The 27,144-nt window shown below is 37.8% G+C and overlaps 1 protein-coding gene across 15 annotated transcripts in view; it reads left to right on the top strand.

The window, feature by feature from the left end:
* Window positions 1–27,144, top strand: part of LOC138758057 (uncharacterized) — a 356,156-nt gene that overhangs the window by 28,926 nt on the left and 300,086 nt on the right. For 8 of the 15 annotated variants that reach the window (XM_069926419.1, XM_069926421.1, XM_069926422.1 and 5 more), the window contains exon 1: window positions 1,777–1,837. The exons of 2 other annotated variants lie outside the window; for them this stretch is intronic. In XM_069926419.1, the coding sequence (XP_069782520.1) occupies window positions 1,793–1,837 (45 nt within the window). In that variant the 5' untranslated portion in view covers window positions 1,777–1,792. 5 more of the 15 variants (XM_069926415.1, XM_069926414.1, XM_069926426.1 and 2 more) reach the window with 5 other exon arrangements.

The following is a 27,144-nucleotide window of genomic DNA, read 5'->3' as shown; positions in this document are numbered from 1 at the left end:
TTTTTCTCACATATATTATTAACTTTATTAATTCTTCACTCTTTATTTTGGGGGAGAAAGGGGGGTTGGACTAATTTGAGTTGGGTTATTAATGTGTAATAATTATTGGGGAGGGTATAGTTTAGATTACTGATACTGTATTGTAATTTTATTATTTTATTCTTAATTTTTTTTAATGTAATCCTATATGTTATTCATGTTATAAAATCTTAAATAAAGTTTTAAAAAAAGTTTCAAAAGATATGATATTTAAGAAAAATTTGGATAGGTACATGGATGGGAGGACTATGAAGGTCTATGATCCAGGTGCACGTCAATGGGTCTAGGCAAAATAACAATTTGGCACAGACCAAAGGGGCTGAAGGGCCTGTTTTGGGGCTGTAGAATTATTTGATATTTGGAAAATTCCCATGACATTATACAGGGCAAATAATAACCAAGGTCTGAATTGAAATTGTCAGGCTACTTTCAACAGAAATCTTGATTGTTTGGGTTAAATTCTGAACATTTAAGGTAGAATTAAATTTTGTCTATAATAACTAGGTTGCATTTATTTTCCAAAGCTGACATCATACCTTGAATAGATTTAGTCTTAAAACAGTGGGAAGTTAAACAATCTGGTGGCCTTCTGCTGTCATAAAGTTGGTGGAGGGATTGGGCTCTGCTGATATCTAGCCATGGAAAATCTTGCAGGGGAAGGAAGACTGATTTTTTTTTTATTGGGACGGATGATCAGTCTTTTTTCTGACTTCACTAAAAGCCAAGAAATAATTTATTGGCATCTTCTGAGGCTGATTCTCATGTTTAGCATGTTGTGAAACTATAACTTCTTGCTGACTCAAGGATGTCATATGTAACTAGACATGGAAGCTGGCATGGGCCAGAAGACACTTTGTAAGATTTAACATGCTAAAGTTAAAATTCATGAATTGGACACAAATTATTTGAGATCATTTAGAAGAGAGAAAGTAGATAATACTCAGTTTGTACTAAGGAAGAAAGTGATTGGCATATCAAACAAAAATTTAAGATGTCCAAGTTTTCTCTGCATTAATACATTTGATTGGAAAATTATAAAACATATTCAAGGTTCCTTTTATTGTCACGTAATACAAAAATGCAATATATATGATATACTTCAATTTTTCCCAGCTGTAAGGCAAACAATGAGTCACCATTAATGCTGCCTGGTACCCATAACAATAAGAGAAAGAGAAGCAAAATCAGACGCCGAATGTCTGAGAATTCACTTCCAGTGCCCCCGCAGCCTCAGCAGCAACACAGAATCATAATTCTGAGCTCCAGATCCAAATCTCTGATTGATCAGGAAGTCTTCAGTGCCTGAGGCCCTTCTTGCCCTCAACATCCTTTCAAATCCAAATTCTGATACCTAGTTCCCATGAGCAGTGGCCAGTAGCCTGTAGCCTGTGTGAGTCACCAACTGCCCACAGCCTGTGTGGATCCTTCAGCCACTGAGCCCTTTGCTGGTTCACTGCTGTGGTCACCTTCCTGTAGGATCATCTCTCAGGCGTCTCCTTCATCTTCTCCCCACTTCTAGTGCCCTGCATGGATCTGCTGCTCCCCCAGAATTGGGGTACACTGCCCAGTGCAGGTGCCATCATCTTGGGCACAGATCTCCATGGTTGCAGGATAGTTTAAAAAAAAGCACCATTTGCTCCTCCAACAGGCCGTTTCTGATGTATCTGGTTTTTGATGTCACAATGCTCACTTGAATGATAAGCCATGGAGATAGGAGGATAAAATTATAAGGTACAACATTGTATTATGCTAAATGCTAATGCTTATGACTCTTTCAGATAAATTTCAACAAACACAAGTATGTAATCATCCATTTTGGGCAAGTAAAAGTCCAGACAAGTTTTTTTTTATTACCATGCCTTTGGAGAATCAAGGAGATTTAATTTCCAAGTGTATATTTCTCTAATATATCGCTATATAGTTTGAAGAATTTACACAGCTAGAGTTCTAGGAGTTAAAAAAATGGTTTTGCCATAGCAGTACAAATTCTTTGTTTGGCCATATATGCCATACAATGTGTGGCTCTGGTACTACACATTACAAAAGAATATCTTAGCCTTGTAAGGTCAATTGCATGAACTCACAAGTTTGACAACTCTATAAGACTGCTCAGCCATTCATTTAGACTTTCTACCTCTGCACCATTTTTCAGCACAGTTCCCATTTACCTTCATTTGCTACATTTCCAGAAAAAACATTAATCTGTGTTTTAAATAAACACAAAGACTGGGCCTTTAGGGGAGAGAATTTTAAACGTTCACCACCCTCCAAGTGAAGAAATTTCTCTTCGTCTCAATCTGAAGTGGTGCCTCTGAGTTTTGTACTCCTCAGTCCTTGAAACTCTCCTGTTCATGCCCTTTAAGAATTTTGAATGAGATCTTCTCTCATTTTTCTAAATTCTAGAGTACACAGTCCTTGTCTGTTGCATCTTTCTTGTACTGCAAGCCTACCATCCCAGGAATTAGTCGAGAATTTTTACTTCATCCATTCAAATTGTTAGGAGACCAAAACAATACTCCAGGTGAGGTTTCATCAAGGCCCAATGCAATTTCAATAAGACTTATTCACTTCTTTCTCCAGATTCTATAATGAAGATAAGCATATCATTCCTTCGCCCCCCCACTTAATTGGTTTTACGCAACTAAACAGAAAAAAATAAAGAAAAACAGACTTATTTGAAATGATTGTCCTCACCTCTCTGGTTCCATTTAATGAGACATTAATTTTGAGCTCTACAGCAGGAGGAAATTCAGCATAATTGGAAGAATTTCCTACTTGAGTGAAGTCCTCCAACTATCCCTTTGGTCAAGTAAATCATGTGATTTTTTTTGAAGGAACCTTTGGAAATTGTCTGCCAAAATTTCATTAAACGATGGACAAATATATGATGAGCAGAACAAACTGAAAGAGTTCTGTGGCATCACAAATGTATATGTATTGTTATGTATGATGTCATAACACAACAGGAGTGACAAATGAGGGAAGTCATTCAGCCCAGTTAATCCACCCAGAAAGATCTTTGTTCCCTTTTGTCAGTCTTCCTGTAAAATTGATCACTCTTCCTGAGAGAAATTATAAAAGAGAATTTGTTGGAATTTGCCTTCAATACATATTACCCATCAAATCTAATCTGAATTTATGCTCATTTGAATTCTTGGATACCTTCAATCCAAACTGAAAAACTTGGTTTGGGAGGCTCAGGTAAGGTCACTTTCATATTTTATAGATTGAACTGTAGGAATGGAAGTCAAGGAATGTGGGAAATTCAGGATACCACCAGTGTCCCTTAGAAATTACCTGTGAAAAGTGCACCTGGCTATAGCTCCTTACAGAACATGAGGAAACTGGAGTTGGATAAACTCTGAATTATTCAGGAGATTGAGAAGTTGCTTGAGAGCAGTCACACTTTAGATGCAAGAGGAAGGTAGTTAAATGACTGAGAAGAGGAAAAGGGAATAGACAGTTAGTGCAGGGTCCCCCTGTGGCTATTCCCCTGAAGTAACGTGTATACTGCTTTGGATACTGTTGACGGGGAAGACCAGGGGAAAGTCACAACAGCCAAGTCTTCAGAATGGAGTCTGGCTCAGTGGCTCAGAAAGGAAATGGGAGGGGAGAGGAAAGGGGGAGAATCATAATGATAGAAGGTTCATCGGATAGGGGAACAGAAGAGAGTCTATAGATGAGATCATAACTCCAGATGGTATGTTTGCACCATGGTTAGAGACATCTTGGATTGAGTATATGGCATTCTTGAGAGGGAGTGTGAGCAGCCAAAGTCATGGTTCACATTAGTACCAATGACAAAGATAGGACAAGAGAAGAGGTCCTGAAGAGTGAAAGCTAAAATCCAGAACTTCAAGGGTAGTAATCTCTGAATTGATACCAGTGAAGGCAAGAAGAGGCAGATGATAGCAGATTAATGTGTGGCTGAAGAGTTGGAGTAGCTGGATTTGTGGATCATTGGGATCTCTTCTGGGAAAGCTGAATAAGCTGAACAAAAAGGATGGATTGCACCTTACGTAGAGTGGGACCAACATCCTTGTGGGCAGGTTTGCTAAAGCTGTTGGGGAGGTTTTAAACCAGCTCAGCAGGATTATGGGAACCAAAGTATTACATCAATGATGGAGCTGTTAGTGAAAAGGTAGATGTAATGTGTCATGAGACTATGAGGAATGACAGGCAGTGGATGAAACACAAATGTAGTCAGTTGGTTTGGTTGAAATGGGTGTACATTAAATGTAGGAAATGATAAGAAGAAGGGCAATAAACTTAAAGCATAGATCAGTACATGGAAATACGATAATGTAGCCATTACAGAAACTTAATTGTCACAAGGTAGGATTGGCTGCTTGATGTTCTGGGGTTGAGATATGTCAAAAGGATAATATGGGAGGTAAAAGAGAGAAGGGTGGTATGCTAAGCTGAGATAGTATCAAAGTTACAGAAAGGGGGATGTATTAGGAGGATCGTCCTCTGAGTCAGTGTACATGGAGGTTAGGTACAGAAAGGGAGTGATCACTTTATTGAGAGTATACCATGGCCCTTCCCAATAGGTTCTGGCCCACTGAAGAACAGATTTTGGAAAGGTGCACAAATAACAGAGCTGTTGTCATTGGTGACTTCAACTTTCGGAATATTGATTGGCATTTCATTGCAAAATGTTCACATGGGGCAGAGTTTCTTAGGCATTTCCAGAAAAGTTTCCTGACACACTATATGGGACAAAACACTATGTGGACAGACTGACAACAGGAGAAGGCATAGTGAATGTAGTACTGGACAGTTAACCTGATCAGTCTTCCCAGTGGGTGAGCATTTTGGATATACCATAACTCCCTGAACCTGAGCATAGCCATGTACAAGAAGAATAGGAGCAGACAAAGTGGGAAACTAATTAGGAGAAGGACTACCATAATTACAATGGTATGAGGTGGGAACTTGGGACTGCAAGGATATTTATGGATCACTTGTGTGGGGTTCAGGATAGGTCTGTCCCACTGAGACAGGAGAGAGATTGCTCACCATCTTTCTATCCTTCCTGGCCACATAAGTAGTACTAGAGGATTGTAGGATGGTAAAAGTGGTACCCTTGTACAAGAATGATAGTAGGATACTAGGAATTATAGACCAATGAATTTTGTTACAGTAGTGGATAACCTACTGAAGACAATTCTTAGGGACAGGATTTATGAACATTTGGAGATGACTAGATTTATTGAGGATCGTCAGCATGGCTTTGTGAAGGGAAAGTTGGCTTCATGGGCCTAATTAAGTTTTTTTGAGGAGGTGACTGTAAAGGTTAAAACCTTGTTTTTTTTTAAACTCAGTTAATTTTGTGCTCGTCTCTAAGATAACTATTGTTTGTAGTGTTACCATAGTGATTATGATGTAATATGTCATGATATCATTATACAACCAGATATGAAGAGAGTGTGAGCACGAGAAATTGTTCTTTGAATTTTTTGCATCTCTTTAAAGTTTGTATATTTCTTTAAGGTAGTATCTCTACATGTCTATGTATCATTATACAGTAAATGCTTTATTATTCATAGTCATGAAAGTCTTAATAGGAAGCTGTAAAAATGTTTATCCATGAATTAAACTACATAAAGTAACATCCACAGAGTTTGATTTATTAGATTAAATATATTAAAATTTGGAATATTGTAGCTCATGCTTTTGGAAGATGATACTTTGAAATTAGGATATATTAGAATAAGGAAAGTGTCATCGATATTTTGATTCAAAGAAAAAAATTACTTGTGAATTTTGATCGGAAGAAAGGCTTGTAAAATTTGTCTAAAGAATTAACAACTTGATTTAAAGTCAAGAGCTATCTACACTGTAATAATAGAATATTCCAGAAGTCTTTGGGAAAATGTCTGTGAATTGTGCAGTTTGAAATTGAGCCAAATTCTGGCCAGACACCTGTGTCCTTGAAAAGATAAGTCAGAACTTTGGAGTAGAATTGGAAAGAAGACCAGAAAATGTTATTATAAACAACCAGAGACAAGAAAGTTTGTGTGCAGAACCACACTGAGACAATTCTAGCCAGCAGCAATTCTCTTAAAGGGACCATGATACAAAATTTGTTTACAGTTCCCAGGAACCAGAAGCCAGGGGAAGTCAGGTTGCAGTGTGAAGAACCCAAGATGGATGAGAAGAAGTCTTGTCAGGCTAAAGACCTTGAGCAAACGGGTGTTCTTAAATAACTGTTTGATCGTGAGTTGAACCAGCAAGAAGAAGACTGTCAAGGCAATGCAGGCCTCTTCTCCTCTCTCTTTGGCTTGGCTTCGTGGATGAAGATTTATGGAGGGGGTAAAAGTCCACGTCAGCTGCAGGCTCGTTTGTGGCTGACAAGTCCGATGCGGGACAGGCAGACACGGTTGCAGCGGTTGCAGGGGAAAATTGGTTGGTTAGGGTTGGGTGTTGGGTTTTTCCTCCTTTGCCTTTTGTCAGTGAGGTGGGCTCTGCGTTCTTCTTCAAAGGAGGTTGCTGCCCGCCAAACTGTGAGGCGCCAAGATGCACGGTTTGAGGCGATATCAGCCCACTGGCGGTGGTCAATGTGGCAGGCACCAAGAGATTTCTTTAGGCAGTCCTTGTACCTTTTCTTTGGTGCACCTCTGTCACGGTGGCCAGTGGAGAGCTCGCCATATAACACGATCTTGGGAAGGCGATGGTCCTCCATTCTGGAGACGTGGCCCACCCAGCACAGCTGGATCTTCAGCAGCGTGGACTCAATGCTGTCGACCTCTGCCATCTCGAGTACTTTGACGTTAGGGATGAAAGCGCTCCAATGGATGTTGAGACAACGCTGGTGGAAGCATTCTAGGAGCCGTAGGTGATGCCGGTAGAGGACCCATGATTCGGAGCTGAACAGGAGTGTGGGTATGACAACGGCTCTGTATACGCTTATCTTTGAGGTTTTTCAGTTGTTTGTTTTTCCAGACTCTTTTGTGTAGTCTTCCAAAGGCGCTATTTGCTTTGGCGAGTCTGTTGTCTATCTCATTGTCGATCCTTGCATAGGTGAGTGGAATTGGAACAGATGAATGTAGGTAGCAAAATCTCACTGGTGCAATACCAAGTGAAATGCAGAAGATACTCAATCAGCGGTATCTGAAAGTTCAGATGTGAATCTTAATGATAGTATTTCCAAGGTTATGAGCAACAGAAGGTTTTCAAAGGCATTTAGAGCAAGTACAACTTTATGTGCTTCAGGCATACAAGCTATGCATGCTAAGGCACAAGCAGACTTGGCTACTGTCTGAGCACAACAACAGTGGTTGGAGAAAAGATATGTTTTAGAGGTTAGGGAGGTTCAAGTCAAGAATCAGCAACTGAGGCAAGAAGATGAAATGAAGAATCAGCAACTGAAGTTACAAATGGTTAATGAAGAACAAAACAGATTATTGAATAGAGAAAAGAACCACGTGCTGAGGAACAACGTGCTATGAATATGGCCAAAGTTAATGCATTAGCTCAGGCTTCTGCAAGATTTGTCACTCAAAGTGACATACCCAAAGGGCTCGCACCTAACCTTCCAGCAGAGCCATGGGTAACACAGCCACAATAAATAAATATACTCAAGCAAAGAGCCATGGGTGTCAATGCTAGTACTCAAATGACAATGACCAATCCTATGGAAAGAGCTAGTGACATTCAATATCTCCAGAGCTCACAATATAAGGATCTTCCCAAAAAGAGGGTATTTCAAAAAAAATCAACCATGCAAGTTGATCATACTCAATCATTGATGTCTCCTCATTGTTGCTGGAGAACCAACAACAAGTCAAGGATCTCCACCAATGCCATCACTTACAACCCAAGGATTCCCTTCAATGCTATCAGTTACAACCCAAGGATTCCCATCAATGTCATCAATCACAACCCAAGGCTTCCCACCAATGCCATCAATCACAAACCAAGGATTCCCACCAATGCCATCAATCACAAACCAAGGATTCCCACCAATGTCATCACTTACAACCCAAGGTTCTACACCTATGGCACCAGTTCAAGATCCATTTTTTCCATTCACCTTAAGACAACCAGTTGCTATCCTTGGTGGATAAGAAAATATAATTTCACTCAGCAAAACAAAATGAAATCTCTGCTGTGTTAGCGCAGCAACAAGGTTCATACAGTTTACCCAAGAAGGAAATTCCAGTTTTTAATAGAGATCCATTACAATATCTGATGTTCATGAAATCTTTTGAACATCACATTGAAAGTAATACTAAAAATGCTAAAGATCGTCAGTATTACCTGGAACAGTATACTGGAGGACAGGTGAAGGAACTAGTCAATAGTTTCCAATATATAGACCCAGACCAATGTTTTAAAAGGGCAAAAGAATTATTGCATCATCATTATGGCAATGAACATAAAATCGCAAGGGCCCACATCGACAAGATTCATTCTAGGTCAGCAATAAAATCAGAGGATGCAAAGGCTTTACAAGCATATGCACTCTTTCTGAGAGGATGTTGTAACACAATGGGTAGTAGTGTACATTTGCAAGAACTCAATTTGCTTGCTAATTTGTCAATTATTGTCAAAAAATTACTTTATAAGCTGAATGATTTATGGAGCTTAAGATTCTTTCTGAAAGGGACACCCCTTTTGACGATATACAATTTTTGGAATGGTAAGTGCATGTTAACAGTGTACCAGAATTTGGAATTATCAAGGATACTTCAATAGTTCCTAAAGATGTAAAAAAGTCTAAGTCATTGTCTCAACAGAAACCAAAGGGAAGTATCTTTGTGGCAGAGTATTTAGAAGTGGTTTGGGAGGATTTGTTAGAGCAGCTTGCACACACACATTTTAAAAACACAGAATATTTGCAGGACTTTTGCAGTATGCTTTTTGCAGGAGGCAACAAAGTATAGACAGCAGCTTGCCTGGGAGAGCATGTGATCTTTGCAGGCAGAGGAGAACTGTTTTGCTCCGAGATAGAGGGTATGAAACACTGAAACACAAAGAAGAGTCACAGAAATTATTTCCAGAAGGACAAAGGTGGCAAACTTTGGAAGGCTGTCTGGTCAAAGGAGAAGACTGGCAATCTGAAAGAAAGAGGATAATCTGGAAAACCCTGAAGGGACAAGTTTCATCAGCAAGACTGATTGAGAAGGAATCAGTTGTGGATGTCCTGGAAAAGGAATCTCTCTCTGAAAACCAGCAAGAACCCTCCTGAGTGGTAACCATTTGCCTGTTGAGCACCAAAGACTGGTGAACTTTGTTAATACTAACTTCTGTGCACAGTACAAGAATTTCCTGCAACCAGATTGGACTGTGATCCAAATAACTTTGCTAATCTTAAATATACATAACACATTCCTGCGCTAAGTATTAGAGGGGGGGGGAATTAAGTAGTTAGGTAGGTTAAGTAATAAGTTAAAGTTTAAGTCTGTTTTCTTGTTCAAATATAATTAAAAACTACTTTTGTTTAAGTACCCCTGTGTTGTGGTGCATATCTATAGCTGCTGGTTTTTGGGGTCCTCTGGACTCCGTAACATTTTATGGGGGCTTGTCCTTTAGGATTTGAACATTGCTGTTTTATGATTTATTGGTTGATTGGGTGTTTTTGTTTGCAAGCTATTGCATCTGGAATTTTTGCAAGCTAACTTAAAGCTGGTGCCTGGCAAAACAGCAAGCAATGGAAGTTGATACATTTTTGTTACAGCCATCACCTGCAGAGCTGCATAGCATGAGAAAAGAGGAACTGATGGCTATTTCTAAGGCACTGAAAATTGCTGGTTAAATATTGGATGAGAAACGTACAAATACAGAGGATTATAGTGAAATATTATATGTGAAGGAAAATTTTCCAGAGAATAGATCTTTTGAATTGCAATTGGAATTGGAGAAATTGAGGGAGCAAGAAGAAAGGGAGAAATTGAGGGAGCAAGAAGAAAGGGAGAAATTGAGGGAGCAAGAAGAAAGAGAAATTGAGGGAGCAAGAAGAAAGAGAAATTGAGGGAGCAAGAAGAAAGGGAGAAATATCATTTTGAGTTGCAGAGACAACAATATGAAGCTGAAAAGCAAAGAACAGAGGCTGAGAGGAAAAGGATATACGAGGCAGAGGAAGCTGAAAATGGAGGAAATACAAGTTAGAGGTAGCTGAAAGGGCCAGTTTCAGTGAGAGAAGTTAAGAATGGAGAGAGAGAAAGGTAGAGAGCTGAGGCTGTAACTCCTGGGGAAAGTTTTTGGCTAGTAGAGAGGTAAATCTAGTGCCTCCATTTGATGAGGGAGATATAGATACATATTTTCAGTTTTTTGAAAAAGTTGCTGAGAACTCAAGATGGCCAAAAGAGAAATGGCCTTTTATGCTTCAAAGTGCATTGAGGGGAAAAGCACAAATTGCATACTCTAGCTTGACTGCAGAGCAGGTGGCAAATTATGATACTTTTAAGCAAACAGTATTGAAAGCTTATGAGTTGGTTCCAGAAGCATCTCGACAAAAATTTAGGAGTTTGGTGAAAACATGGAATCAATCTTATATGGATTTTGCTCTGAAGAAATCTGTGTGTTTTGACTGTTGGTGCACCTCAAAAGGAATAAACAATGATTTTGACAGATTGAGAGAATTAATATTAATAGAGGAAATTAAAAGTTGTGTCCCAGAGGAGATTAAATTATACCTGGATAAGAGAGATGTGGGGACATGGCAACAGGTGGCTAGATTAGCAGAGGAATTCGCTCTGATTCACAAAAGTACATTCCAGAATAATAGGCATTTTCAGAGAGCTAATGTGGAACAGATTAATAAACCTGTTCATAAGGTTAGAATGGAGCAGGATAGTAGGCCTGAAATAAAGTTTGGAAAAAATGTTAAAATAAAAAATGAAGGTAGGAAAGGACAGAACTTCTGCATTTGTTTGTCATTTGTGTAAGAAACCTGGTCATGTGATTGCGAATTGTCTAGTCTTGAAAACGAAAAGAGAAAAACAGGTTTTACTAGAAGCATGTGTTCAAACAGTGGAATTTAAGGAGAGCAGAGGTGCCAAACCTGGTAAGGAGGTCATGGATATTTTCAAGCCTTTTGTGTCAGAGTGCTTTGTCTCAATAAAGGAGGGAGAACCACAGGTTCCAGTTAAAATTCTTAGAGATACTGGGGCTGCTCAGTCATTATTGTTGGGAAATGTTTTAACTGTGGATCAAAGGACTGACACGGGAAGACAACTTTGATTAAAGGTGTTGGAGGTGAGGTAGTGTCAATATCGCTTCACAAGGTTGTGCTGAATTCAGAATTAGTCAAAGGACCTGTTGTAGTAGGAGTAATTCCAAAGTTACCCATGCAGGGTGTATCATTTTTGTTCGGGAATGATTTGGCAGAGGATAAAGTTGGGTCAGTTTTAAGATCAACAAATCAGCCGAGAAAGGATGTGGTTAGAGAGGATGGTGAGATATATCCTACATGTGCTGTAGCTAGGTCTGTGACTAAGGAAATGATGACAGCTGAAGAAGATCCAGTTAATAGAGACTTTCCCGGTATTTCTGAAGTACTTTCGAAAGAACAGGCTCATAGTGAGAGTGAGGATTTCTCTTTGTCAAGGAAAGAGTTAATTCAGCAACAGAAAATAGATGCAGATCTTGTTATCTTAAGGGAGAAAGCAGTAACTGAACAGGAGAGTAAAGAAATGGCTGGTGGATATGACTTAAAAGGTGAAGTATTGATGAGAAAATGGAGACTTCTTGATATTCCTGCTAATGAAAAGTGGGGAGTGATTCATCAGATGGTTGTTCCTAGAAATTACCGGAAAGAAATATTAGATCTACCCCACAGTACACCTTTGGGTGGTCATTTTGGTGTAAAGAAAACCATGAATAAGATTTTGAAACAATTTTTCTGGCTTGGTTTAAGGAAGAATGTTGTAAATTGGTGCCGGACATGTCATGTTTGTCAGGTTGTGGGGAAACCTAACCAGGGTCCTCCAGTGGCTCCATTACAACCTATTCCTGTTGTTGGGGAACCTTTTACTAGGGTTATTGTAGATTGTGTAGGTCTCCTGCCAAAAACTAAGTCTGGTAACCAGTACTTATTAACAATTATGTGTGCAGCTTCGAGATTTCCAGGGGCTAAACCACTGAGAAATATTAAAGCCAAAGTGGTGGTAAAGGCTCTGGAAAGATTTTTCAGTGTTTGGACTACCAAAAGAGATCCAGAGTAATCAAGGGTCTAAACTTATGTCTGGGTTGTTTCAACAGTTAGTTTATGAGTTGAGAATAAAACAGATCACTTCATCTGCGTACCATCCTGAAACTCAGGGAGCTTTGGAAAGATTTCATTCTACTCTCAAAAATATGATGAGAGTTTACTGTACAGAGAATGGGATGAAGGTATTCATTTATTGATGTTTGCAGCAAGGGAGGCTGTGCAGGAATCAATTAGGTTTCAGCCTCTTTGAAATTGTGTTTGGATATCAAGTTAGAGGACCTTTAATAGTGGGTTAATGAGGATGTACAGTTGAATTTGCTAGATTATGTTTCTAAATTTAAGGATAGGGTACATAAAGTGTGGATTTTGGCTCAAGAGAATTTAGAAATGGCTCAGGGTAAAATGAAGCGTTTATTTGACAGGAAAGCACAGGTGAGAAATTTTAAGACAGGAAGTCAAGTTTTGATTTTGTTTCAAAACAGACAATCCTTTGAAAGCTAGATTTTCTGGACCATACACAATTAAATCAAAACTGAATGATGTTAACTGTTGTTAACACTCCAGATAGAAGGTATAAAACTCAAGTTTGTCACATAAATATGTTGAAACCTTATTACGAGGATAAGGGTAGTGGAGAACAATATATATCAGAGGTATTGGCTCTTGGCAGAGTGGAGGAAGTGGTGGATCATAAGATTATGGAAACAGAATCTTGTGAGGGTAACCTTAAAGAAACCATGATTCCTGTGCGTCTGTCTAACTCAACAATTTTGGAAAATTTGGAAGAAAAGTTAGGCCATCTTAAGTTACAAGAGCAGATGCAGTTGAAAAAATTACTTTTGAAATACACAAATTTGTTTCCTGATGTTCCAAAAAGGAAATCAGTGATTTACCATGATGTAGATGTTGGAGAAGCAAATCCCATAAAACAGCACCCATATAGAATAAACATTCAAAAGAGTAAAATCATGGATCAGGAAGTGGAATATATGTTGAGGAATGACATTATTAGACCTTCAAACTCATATTGGAGTTCTCCTTGTATTCAGGTACCAAAACCAGATGGAACTGTTAGGTTCTGTACAGATTATAGGAAGATTAATTCAGTAACTATAGCAGATGCTTATCCTATTCCAAGAATAGATTATTGTATTGATAAAATTGACAAAGCTAAATTTCTTACTAAGTTGGATTTGTTGAAGGGTTACTGGTGTGTGCCTTTAACTGAGAGAGGAAAGAATATTTCAGCTTTTGTAACTCCTTGCAGTTTATACGAGTATAATGTATTACCTTTTGGCATGAAAAATGCCCCTGCAACATTCCAGAGGATGATTAATTTGGTTATCCAAAGGTTAACACATACAGATGCTTATATTGATGACTTGGTCACAAAGAGTGACACATGGGAAGAACATCTAAGGCAATTGGACAAATTGTTTGCAAGATTATCCAAAGCAAATTTAACTGTTAATTTAGCAAAAAGTCAATTTGCAAAAGCCACAGTAACATACTTGGGTTATGTAGCTGGCCATGGCAAAGTTGCACCTATTCAAGCTAAAGTGAATGGAATTTCTCAGTTTCCTACTCCTAATGGCAAGAAAGTAGTGAGAAGGGTTTTAGGAATGGCAGGATATTACAGGAAATTTTGCTCAGGTTGCTCTTTCTTTAACCAATCTTTTGAAGAAAGGGAAAAAATTATGTGGACTAAAGATTGTCAGGCAGCTTTAGAAGTTTTAAAGGAGTTGCTATGCCATTGCCCTGTGTTAAAATCTCCTGATTTTGATAGACCATTTTCTGTAGCAGTGGATGCTGTTGAGAGAGCAGCAGGTGCAGTTTTATTGCAAACACATAATGAAAATGACCATCTAGTTGCCTACTTTACAAAAAAATTCAATGTTCATTAAAATAACTATTCCACTATTGAAAAAGAACTGTTGTCTATCATATTTGCTCTGCAGAATTTTGACGTACATCTTGGTACCTCTCATGAATCAATTGTTATATTCACTAACCACAATCCTCCAGTGTTTTTGAATAAAATGAAGAATAAAAACAGAAGATTGTTAAACTGGAGTTTGATATTACAAGAATAGGATCTGCAAATTAACCATATCAGAGGGGTAAATAATGTGATTGCTGATTGTTTGTCAAAATGTTAAAATAGATTGTGCATAAAAATACTTTAAAAATTGAATTACTGTATTATAACATGTTATCTATTGTGTATTGTATCTCTTTAGTGATTTTAAGACAGTTTAGTTATAACTGAATTTTAACTCAAGAGTTAAAATTCCCTTTAAAGGGCGAAGGAGTGACAGAGTATTTAGAGGTGGTTTGGGAAGAATTATTAGAGCAGCTTGCACACACATTTTAAAACACATAATATTTGCAGGACTTTTGCAGAATGCTTTTTGTAGGAGGTAACAAAGTATCGACAGCAGCTTGCCTGGGAGAGTATGTGATCTTTGCAAGCAAAGGAGAACTGTTTTGCTCTCAGAGATGGAGGGTGTGAAACACAGAGGAGTCACAGAAATTATTTCCAGAATGACATAGCTGGCAAACTTTGGAAGGCTGTCTGGTCAAAGGAGAAGACTGGCGATCTGAAAGGTGACCTGAAAGAAGGAGGATCATCTGGAGAACCCTGAAGGGGGAAAGTTTCATCAGCAAGACTGATTAAGAGGGAATCAGTTGTGGATGTCCTGGAAAAGGAATCTCTCTGAAAACCAGCAAGAGCCCTCCTGAGTGGTAACCATTTGCCTGTTAAGCACCAAAGACTGGTGAACTTTGTTAATGCTAACTCCTGTGCACAGTAAAAGAATTACCTGCAACCAGTGAGATTGGACTGTGATCCAAAGAACTTTTCTAATCTTAAATATAAATTACACACACCTGCGCTAAGTATTAGAGGGGGGGATTAAGTAGTTAGGTAGGTTAAGTAATAAGTTAAAAGTTTAATTCTGTTTTCTTGTTCAAATACAATTCAAAACAACTTTTGTTGAAGTAACCCTGTGTTGTGGTGCATATCTATTGCTGCTGGTTTTTGGGGTCCTCTGAACTCCGTGACAGTTACTGCTGTGTCAGATACAAGCACAGGAAAGAACAAGGAAACAAAGGAAAAGGAAGATCAGACTGTTCAGGAAAGCTGTTTGTATACAAAAGATAAGCATGCTTTAGAAAGATGTTCACGATTGGAGAAAAAGTCGCACGATGAGAAATTGACCTTTTTAAAGAAGAATGGATTATGTTTTGGCTGCTGGTGTAAAGGACACATCAGTAAAACTTATAATAAGCAACTCAGTTCTGATATATGCAATTTTAAACATTCCAAGTTACTGCATACTCAATGAAGTAAAGTTGAGAAGGAGTCAAACAATCTGAATCCAAGACTAACGAGACAGTCAAAGAGGATGTTTCAGCTTCAGTTTGAACAGTCTTACTGGGGCTGGTGACAAAGCCCTCTCAATAGTTCTGTGCAGGTTAAGGCTAAAAAGGGAAGCTTCATACTGAAGACCTATGCATTTTTTGATCCAGGTAGACTCGTATCATTTTGTACTGTTGAATTAATTAATTAACTTAATCTTCATGGGAAAAGATCACAGATCTTATTGAAGACCATGAATGAACATTGAAACTAATATAGTTTCAGGTTTAGAGTTTGCTGGATTAAATAGCAATGAATTTTGCGATCTTCCAAATATATATACTCAGAAGACTAAGCCTGTGAATAAGGAGAATATTCCATATCAGGATTATATCAAACAGTGGGATTATCTAAAAGATGTTTGCTTACCTAAGATTGATGCCAAGATCCAGATGTTAATTGGAAAAGATGTACCAAAACTCTCGGACCTCTAGATGTAATGAGTCAAAATGATGGACCTTATGCTGTGAGAATGTTGCTCAGCCGGACCATTAGTAGAAAAATTAATAATGACCATTAGTAGAAAAATTAATAATGATCAGGAGATGTTGAACGTGAATATCAACAGAATTTCAGTTGTGAAATGTAATGATCTGTGGGAACAACAGTTTAAAATTGATTTTCCTGAAATTCTCACAGATATTCAAGAACCTTCAAAGGAGGACAAGCAGTTTCTGGGTTTAGTTTCAAATTCTTTTAAACATGTTGATTGTCATTTCTGTATAGCATTACCTTTGAAGGAAAGGGAAATTTGTATGCCAGATAATAAAAAAATTGCAGAACAGCGTATGCTAAATTTGAAGGGAAAATTCATTTATTTGAAGCAACTTCATCACCGAGTTGTCCAAATTTTACTCTCAGGAAATGAGAAATAATTCCTATGTTGGTGATTGTCTTACTTCAATAGTTTCAGAAAAAGAAGCAATAGATTTTTATCAAGAGTTAAAGGAGATCTATAATAAAGGAGGTTTCTTCCTTATGAAATGGATTAGCAACAGTTGAGATGTGTTGGTTATTATTGCTGAGGCAGAAAGAGCAAAGGAGGTAAAACATCTTGATTTGGATTGTAATGTTCTACCTGTTGAAAGAAATCTAGGGATGCAATGGTGTGTTCAATCTGATGTTTTCAAATTCAAAATCCTTTGAGAATATTGGCATAGGTAGTATTAATAACCAAGAAAACTTTTCAAGAATTGTGCAGAAGAAAATTTGGATGGGATGAAACTATACCAGACTCCATCGCACAAGATTGGATAAATTGCATTGAGAATCTTAAAATGTTAGAATATTTTTGAAGTCAACAGATGTTTGAAACCAAAAGACTTCGGAATACATGTATGCAATGTGTATGCAAGTTCAGAAAAGTTCTTTGATTCATAGTCCAATCTCACTTCTAATTCATCCAAGTTTACTGGTTGCAGGCAATTCCTATACTGTGCACAGAATTTAACATTTATAAAGTTCACCAGACTTTGGTGCTTGAAAGATAAATGGTTACCACTCAGGAAGGCTCTTGTCGGTTTTCAGAGAGAGATTTGTTGTTCGCTGGACACCCACAACTGATTCCTTCCAATCAGCCACTTCAGTGTCTTGCCGAAGAAACTTGTACCATCAGGGTTTTCCAGATGATAACCTCTTTCTTTCAGGTCACCACAGAGTTCCTTTTTGTTTCTCTTATTTCAAGTGAAACATTAGGCAGCCAGACCTCTCCTCTTGTATGAACCACAAGGGCTTTGACCAGGCTGAACTAAGCACTCAAAACCCATCTTCCAAATAGGGTTTTTCCACAAGCATTCCAGGTTGTTCTGTTCCAGTCCCAGCTGCTGCTGAACTGTAAAACTGCAGAACTGAATCCCCCATCTCTCTCAGAGAAAGCCCTATTTTACTCTCTTTGCTTGCAAAACCTCTTAGAACAGCGTTCCACTCTGACAAGTTCCTTCATCTGTTGCCTTCTTGTAAACAACAATCCATTAGTGAAGTCCCTTGGGCACTCCCCAACACTTTTGCAAAAGCTCTTGGATCTGGTCTGTCTAGCATGAGAAGAGTTCCAGTATTTTAATAAAATGTTTAAAAGTGTTTGCATGTGACCTACACTAAAAAAACCTTCCCAAATATATCTCCTAAAAACATATCTATAATAAATACAAATAGAACATTATCTGTCACAGTACTGTCAGTTATTTAGTACTACGAAATAACCAAAAGCAAGTTCATTGTGGATTTGTATTGGGAAAAGCCAGAGTGGCTCCATTAAAGCCAGTCACCATGCCTCAAATGAAATTCACTGCTGCTACTATGGCGAGCAAAATGTTAAGTGGATTACAGATGGATTTAGCTGACTCTGTTTTGGACTGATAGTGTATCAGTGCTTAAATTTAAATTTTATTAATTTTTCACACTATGAACCATATTAACCAAAATACACACAAACATTTCCCTCTTGAATATACACAGTGTCCTTTACTCCCCTTTCCCCCCTCCCTTCCCTTCCCTCCCTCCTTCCCATCCCCCCTCCAAACCCATTAAACGTTCAACATATACAATACAATAAACCCATTAAACAATGTCATCACAAAATGAAAATAAACAAGAAAATTGTGTCATCTACTTTTACACACTGGATCAAGTCATTTTGTCATCATTTTAGGGGGTGGAGGTCCAAGGCAAGCCCTCTCTGTTATGTTCCATGAACGGTTCCAGAATTTGTTCAAATAATGTGACTTTATTTTTTAAATTATATGTTATTTTTTCCAATGGAATACATTTATTCATTTCCATGTACCATTGCTGTATTCTCAGGCTCTCTTCTGATTTCCAAGTTGACATTATACATTTTTTTGCTACTGCTATCATAATAAATCTTTTGTGCGCATCATCCAGTTTGAGGCCTAATTTTTTACTGATATTACTTAGAAGAAAGATCTCTGGATTTTTTGGTATGTTTTTTGTGATTTTATTTAATACCTGATTTAGATCTTCCCAAAACTTTCTCACATGCCCAAATTGCATGTACTGTTGTTCCCGTTTCCTTCTTACAGCAAAAACATCTATCTGATAACATTGGATCCCATTTATTTAACTTTTGGGGCGTGATATATAGCCTGTGTAACCAATTATATTGTATCATGCGTAACCTCGTGTTTATTATATTTTCCATAGTTCTGGAGCATAGCTTTTCCCAAATTTCATTTTTTATCTTTATATTTAGATCTTGTTCCCACTTTTATTTGGATTTACAGCTTATTTCATCATTCTTTTTCTCTTGCAGCTTGATGTACATGTTTGTTATAAATCTTTTAAATTATCATTGTGCCTGTAATCACATATTCAAAGCTGCTTCCTTCTGGTAACCTCAGCCTGCTTCCCAATTTGTCCTTTAAGTAGGTTTTCAGTTGGTGGTATACAAACATTGTACCGTGAGTTATTCCATATTTGTACTTCATTTGTTCAAAAGTTAATAAATTATTTCCCAAAAAACAATTTTCTATTCTTTTGATCCCTTTTCTCTCCCATTCTCTAAAGGAAAGGTTATCTATTGTGAAAGGGATTAGTTGATTTTACGTCAATAATAATTTTGGTAGTTGGTAATTTGTTTTTTCCTTTCTACGTGAATCTTCTTCCCAATGTTGAGCAGATGGTGGAGTATTGGTGAACTTCTATATTGCACCAGTTTTTCATTCCACATATAAAGTATATGTTCTTGTACTTTCTCCACTATTTTATCTAGCTCTCTCCTGGTCCAATCTGGTTTTTCCCTTGTTTGATAAAAATCTGATAGATATCTTAATTGTGCTGTTCTATAATAATTCTTGAAGTTTGGTAGCTGCAAACCACCTTGTTTGTATCATTCTGTTAATTTATCTAGTGCTATTCTCGGTTTCCCCCCCTTTCCATAAGAATTTCCTTATTATTTTCTTTAGCTCATTGAAGAATTTCTCTGTTAAGGGAATTGGTAATGATTGAAATAGGTATTGTATCCTTGGGAAGATATTCATTTTAATACAATTTACCCTTCCTATCAGTGCTAGTGGTAAATCTTTCCAATGTTCTAAGTCATCTAGTAGTTTCTTCATTAATGGCTGATAATTTAATTTATATAGATGGCCTTGATTATTATCTAGTCGAATACCTAGGTATCAGATTGCTTCTTTTTGCCATTTAAATGGTGATTCTTTTTTAAACTTTGTGAAATCCACATTATTCATTGGCATCGCTTCACTTTTATTTGCCTTGATCATGTACCCTGATATTTCTCCATATTCCTTCAATTTTGTATGTAATTCTTTTATTGATAATTCTGGTTCTGTTAAGTATACTATGATGTCATCTGCAAATAGACTGATTTTATATTCCTTCTCTTTTATTTTTGTCCCTTTTATTTTATTTTCTGTTCTGCCAATGGTTCTATTGCTAAAGCGAAAAGTGAAGGAGATAGTGGACATCCCTGCCTAGTTGACCTGCTTAATTTAAATTGGTTCGATATATATCCATTTACTGTCACCTTCACCAATGGTCCCTTATATAATGCTTTAATTCAATTACTATATTTCTCTGGTAGGTTGAATCTCTGTAATACTTTGAATAAATAATTCCATTCTACCCTGTCAAAGGCAGGCATTCTACCCTGCTAAAGCAACAGCCACTGTTGGCGTCTTATTTCTTTGTAATGCATGTATTAAGTTAATGAACTTACAAACATTGTCCATTGTTCGTCTTTTCTTAATAAATCCAGTTTGATCTAGTTTTACTATTTTTGGTACACAGTCAGCCAATCTGTTTGCTAATAGTTTTACTATTATCTTATAATCTGAGTTAAGTAGAGATATTTGTCTATATGATGCTGGTGTTAGTGGATCTTTCCCCGCCTTTGGTATTACTGTAATTATTGCTGTTTTACATGAATCTGGCATGTTTTGTATTTCTTCAATCTGGTTCATTACTTCCAGGAGAGGAGGAATTAATAAGTCTTTAAATGTTTTATAGAATTCTATTGGGAGTCCATCCTCTCCTGGCATTTTATTGTTTGGTAGCTTTTTTAATACATCTTGTATTTCCTCTATTTCAAATGGTTTTATCAATTTGTTTTGCTCCTCTTGCAATTTCGGTAGTTCAATTTTAGCTCGAAACTCATCTATTTTGTCTTTCCCTTCATTCTCAGTTCGGTATAATTGCTCATAGAATTCGTTAAAGTTTTCATTGATCTCTGTTGGGTTATATGTAATTTGTTCGTCCTTTTTCCTTGATGCCAATACCATTCTTTTAGCTTGTTCTGTTTTAAGCTGCCAAGCCAGTATTTTGTGCGTTTTTCTCCTAGCTTGTAATACTTCTGCTTTATTTTCATTATGTTCTTCTCCACCTTATACGTTTGTAGTGTTTCGTTTTTTTTTAGTCTGCCAATTCTCTTCTTTTTGTTGTATCTTCACTTGTTGCTAGTTCTTTTTCTGTACTTACTATTTCCCTTTCCAGCTGTTCTATTTCTTAGTTGTAATCCTTTTTCATCTTAGGTACATAACTTATTATCTGCCCTCTGATGAAGGCTTTCATTGCATCCCATAATATAAATTTGTCTTTCACCGATTCTATATTTATTTCAAAGTACATTTTAATTTGTCCCTCAATAAATTCTCTAAAATCCTGTCTTTTAAGTAGCATGGAGTTTAATCTCCATTGATATGCTCTTGGAGGGATGTCCTCCAGTTCTATTGCTAATAACAGGGGGGAGTGATCAGATAACAATCTAGCTTTATATTTCGTTTTCCTAAATCTCCCTTCGATATGGGCTGACAACAGGAACAGATCCATCCTTGAGTATGTTTTATGTCTACTCGAATAATATGAGTATTCCTTCTCCTTTGGGTGTTGTTTCCTCCATATATCTGAAAGTTGCATTTCCTGCATTGATTTAACCATAAATTTGGCTACTTTGTTCTTTCTACTAGTCTTTTGTCCAGTTTTATCCATCTTTGAATCCAAATTAAGGTTAAAGTCCCTTCCTATCAATATATTCCCCTGCGTATCTACAATCTTCAAAAAAATATCTTGCATAAACTTTTGATCTTCTTCATTAGGTGCATATATATTGACCAAATTCCAGAGTTCTGAATATATCTGACATTTTAACATTACGTATCTCCCTGCTGGATCTATTATTTCCTCCTCTATTTTGATTGGTACATTTTTATTGATTAATATAGCTACACTTCTGGCTTTTGAGTTGTATGATGCTGCCATTACATGCCCTATTCAGTCTCTCCTTAATTTCTAGTGTTCTACTTCGGTAAGATACATTTCCTGCATGAATGCTATATCTATTTTTTCTTTTTTCAGTAAATTTAATAGCCTCTTCCTTTTGATTTGGTTATGTATTCCATTAATATTTATAGTCATATAGTTCAACATGGCCATCTCATACTTTGTTTACATCTCATTTCTGCTTCCTCACCACCACCTTTCCCCTTTTCCCCATTTTCATTTCTCAGTTTTTTTTTTGAACGCACTGTATGACAACACTTCTAAAACAAAATATTTCAACCATTCCCACATCTAAAATACCCTTAACCCCAAGTGTTCCCCCCCCCCCCCCCCCCGAGTTGCCCCTTGTCCCTTGCCGGGCAACCACAACTCCCCTCTCCATTCAGACTGCGAACCAGTTCGCAAATGTCAACTGATTTCACAGTGACTGTTATTCTCTCCCACCCAACCCCCTGCAGAAAAGACTTTTATCTTCACATTACAACAAAGCTCTCCCTCTTCTCTTATTCTTTTTTCTTTTTTTTTTAAACCCCTCCTCTTTTTTCCCCTTCTCCCTTACTTCCCTTTTCTTCCCTCCTTTAGTTCTTATTTATACATTATTTTTATTTCTTTATATGTAGTTTGTCGTCATTCTTTGTTCTTGTTACATCTCTTCATCTCTCTTTCTGTCTTGCAGGCCTTCTGCAAATTCTCATGCTTTCTCCGGATCCGAGAACAGTCTGTTCTGCTGCCCCGGGATAACTATTTTAAGCACTGCTGGATATCTTAACATAATTTATAGCCTTTCTTCCATAGGATTGATTTTGCTGCGTTAAACTCCTTCCTCTTCTTTAGGAGCTCAAAACTTATGTCTGGGTGGAAAAAAATTTTTGACCTTTATATTCCAGTGGTTTTTTGTCTTCTCTAATTTTATTCATTGCCTTCTCCAATATATTTTCTATTGTCATGTATCTCAGAAGTTTTACTAAAATGGATCTTGGTTTTTGTTGTGGCTGAGGTTTCGGGCCTGTTCTGTGTGCCCTTTCTATTTCCATTCCTTCCTGCATTTCTTGAATTCCCAGGACTTTTGGGATCCATTCTTTTATAAATTCTTTCATATCTTTGCCTTCTTTATCTTCCTTAAGGCCCACTATCTTTATATTGTTTCGCCTACTATAGTTTTCCATTATATCCATCTTCTGACCTAACAACTCCTGAGTTTCTTTAACTTTTTTTGTCACTTTCTTCCATTTTCTTTTTAAGTTGTTCACTTCCATTTTTACTGCCATTACACGTTCTTCCACATTTTTTATTCCTTTCCCCACATCTGTTATGACCAGCTCTATTCTACTCACTTTTTCTTCTGTACTTTTCATTTTTATTTTCATTTCACTAAATTCTAGTGTCATCCATTCTTTTAATGCTTTCATTTGTTCTTGGAAATTTTTTTTAGCTATGTACTGTCCATTCATTTTATCACTATGCAGAGCTTGGTGTTCTTCTACTTCTTCTTCTTCTTCTTCTGTGTCCGCTCTTGGGTTTGTGTCTTCTATTTCTCTTCCTTGTTGAGTTACTTGTCTCAGTTTGTTGGGTATTTTTTTTCCATGGTATCTTGATGTTGGTCCTCTTCTTCTGGGCTGGTTCTCTGTTGTGCCTCTTGCTTCCTTTTTTCTTTCTCACCCCTCCCATTCCCGTTGCTTTCTTTATCTTCCAGCTGGGAGCCCTGCTGTCGGGCCTCTCTCAGCTGTTCGTGCTGTGGAGTTTCACTCCACAGCTGGTACCCCTTCCTGTCGGTGTTCTGTGTGATTCCTCACGCATGCACAGTTGCACACCCGCAGTTGCTCACCCCTGTTTGGCTCCGTGAGCCATTTTTGCAGTCCCGCAGTCAGTAGGTCACGACCCTGCGGGGTCTTCACTAACATCGGGGAGCGGGCTCCTTTCCACGACGGATCCCTGCTTTTTCGTGCAGGTTTCTCTTCCGGCATCTTTTTTTCTTCTTTTCTTCCCATTGTTTTTGGGTTTTTCTTTCTTAGGAGCCATATTCTCCACACCTTTATTTTTTATTTGTTGTGATTTGTGTGTCTGGGGCTTTGCTTTTTCTTCACTTTTTTCCTTCTTTTCTGGAGAGGGCTGGTATTCTCCTACCAGCCACTACTCCATCACATGACTCCTCCAGTGCTTAAATACATTAATAACAAAACCACAATGGTTTGTACCTTTGTGACTAACAGGTTAATGAAATCGAAAAGGATTTGCATGCCAATGGAGATATGTTAAAACAGTAGATAATCTGACTGACATGGCTTCATGAGGATCAAAAGTTCAAACTTTTCTGAAAAAAGCCAACACATGGGTGTCTAGTCCTCAGTTTCTTTCATGATCTCAAGAAGAGTAGCCTCAAAATCCGGAAGAGTTAAAAGAAATTTCAATGGAGGATCCTGAAATCCAAAACATTAATGTAAATACTATTCAAATATCTAATGAACATGATTGAATCACTCAATTAATTTGTTATCACTCTTCATGCTTTTGTTTGAAAAGGGCTGTAGCATGGATTCTTAGGTTAAAAACTATGCTTTTATATTGTATCAAGAAAGAGAATCTGAAGACTCTAAAGAGCTGTTACCTAACAGTTGATGAGTTAATGAATGTTGAATTGGAGATGATTTGTTTTTGTCATAAAAAGGCATTTAATAATGAGATAATAAAAATTGAAGAATTAAAAAAAAAACAAGTCATGTTTACAAGCCAAATCCTATTCTTGTAAATGATGTATTGAGAGAAAGAGGAAGATTGGAAAAAGCAATAATGCCAGAAGATGCAAAACATCCAATTATATTAGCTAAGGAATTTCATATTTCTGATTTGATTGTTTGACATATACATGAGAATACAGATCATGGTGTTTGTAATCACGTGTTATCAGAACTGTGCCAGAAATATTGGATACTTGCTGGTTCAACATTGATCAAAATGTATTTATTTTCAATGTGCAAATGCTAAACCTGGTCAACAACAAATGGCAGATTTACCACAAGACAGAGATTCACCTGATGAAACCCCATTTACATACATGGGAATTGATTATTTTGGTGCTTTGCAAGTAAAACAAGGAAGAAGTATTGAAAAACGATACAGAGCTATTTTTACCTGTTTGACTACAAGAGAAATTCATATTAAAGTAGCGTCATCGCTTGATACAGATTCTTATCAATGTTCTTAGATATTTTATAGCCAGACATGGTCAAGTAAAAGAATTACATACTGATAATGGATCTAACTTTACAGGAGCTCAACTAGAGTTACAAAAAGCAATTCAAAATTGGAATCAACATCAAATTCATGATTCATTACTTCAGAAAGAAGTGGGATATTTAATCCACCCACTCAATCACATCATGAAGATACGTCTAATTTTTATTTTGGCTGGGACAGACATGGGCACTAAAAATTCAAAATGGGCAAAAAACACTTATGCATGTCAATAAAAAGTGTAAATATATCCTAATCTTATTTCTAGGCTACCAGCCAACAAACCTGTGCTGCCCCAAATGTACCAATTAACCTACAAACCTCATATTTTTGAAGGTTGGGAGGAAACCAGAGCACCTGGAGGAAACCCACATGGTCACAGGGAGAACATAGAAACTCCTTACATTCAGTGCCAGATACCAACTGCAATAGCACTCTGCTAACCACTACGCTAGCCGTGCTGCATTGCTTGACTGATGCCCTTGACCTGTTGAGTGTTTCCAACATCTTCTAATTTTATTTCAAATTTTTTGTTTTGCTTTCAGGACACATCCACTCATATCTGTGTACATGGAGAAAAAAAAAGTTCATTTGAAGAGTTTTCCCTGACCAGAATATATGGGGGATTTTTCTAATTCTGACTTGGGGATGTAGCCAGTTTCTTATTTTGGCAAATTGGATCATGAACTGACATGGAAGTGGTCAGTCACAACATCAGTGGCTTGGTGTTTGGTTTAATTTATGTTTAAAATTCTTTGATCTTATACATTGATTCAACAAATTCAACCATGATTGCACTCCGATCACTCTTGTAAACAACAGGATGTACTTATTGCCCCAACAAAGAGCTTGTAACAAGTCTATTTTGATAACCATGTTTGAGGATCATTTCAAACCGCTGAGCAATAAATGTGTGTTTTGTTCAGTTAAATGTGTGACAGTGGTTCAGAATTTAATGCGTATTCCCAAATGATTCCAGCCTATGTCTATCTAATTTAAAAAAAAATTTACATTGGAAGTTGGGGAAAGTTGTGCGGGAATAGCACAGCACCATCTGCAGGAAGAACATTTATATCTCCTTAGCCAATCCACTTGAAGGTGCCCATTGAGAGAATGACATATTCAATTGAGAGAGAGAGGAAGAAAAACATGAACAAAAATGTGTTTCCAATAACAATTAGAAGCTGAAGAAATAAGAGCCAATTGTTAATTTCTAGTGCCAAAGAAGTATGTTTGCCAACAGTCAATTTTATCACAGCAGTAAACACATTTTCTATTGACTGAAACAGACACCAAATTTAGTTCCTATCAACTCTACAAGTATGGGAGCTTCAACTTGCTGTTTTCATGATGTGGCAATGGCAATGCTTTTCTGCTCTTGTGGTGCAGTGGGAAACCCATGTGCTTATGATCATCCTTCTTTTGGCTTGGCTTCGCGGACGAAGATTTATGGAGGGGGTAAAAAGTCCACGTCAGCTGCAGGCTCGTTTGTGGCTGACCAGTCCGATGCGGGACAGGCAGACACGATTGCAGCGGTTGCAAGGGAAAATTGGTTGGTTGGGGTTGGGTGTTGGGTTTTTCCTCCTTTGCCTTTTGTCAGTGAGGTGGGCTCTGCGGTCTTCTTCAAAGGAGGCTGCTGCCCGCCAAACTGTGAGGCGCCAAGATGCACGGTTTGAGGCGTTATCAGCCCACTGGCGGTGGTCAATGTGGCAGGCACCAAGAGATTTCTTTAGGCAGTCCTTGTACCTTTTCTTTGGTGCACCTCTGTCACGGTGGCCAGTGGAGAGCTCGCCATATAATACGATCTTGGGAAGGCGATGGTCCTCCATTCTGGAGACGTGACCCATCCAGCGCAGCTGGATCTTCAGCAGCGTGGACTCGATGCTGTCGACCTCTGCCATCTCGAGTACCTCGACGTTAGGGGTGTGAGCGCTCCAATGGATGTTGAGGATGGAGCGGAGACAACGCTGGTGGAAGCGTTCTAGGAGCCGTAGGTGGTGCCGGTAGAGGACCCATGATTCGGAGCCGAACAGGAGTGTGG

This window comes from Narcine bancroftii, chromosome 3, assembly GCF_036971445.1.
Source record: "Narcine bancroftii isolate sNarBan1 chromosome 3, sNarBan1.hap1, whole genome shotgun sequence".
Taxonomy (NCBI): Eukaryota; Metazoa; Chordata; class Chondrichthyes; order Torpediniformes; family Narcinidae; genus Narcine; species Narcine bancroftii.
Note: the sequence above shows the minus strand (reverse complement) of the source record. Positions and strands in the feature narration are given on the sequence as shown.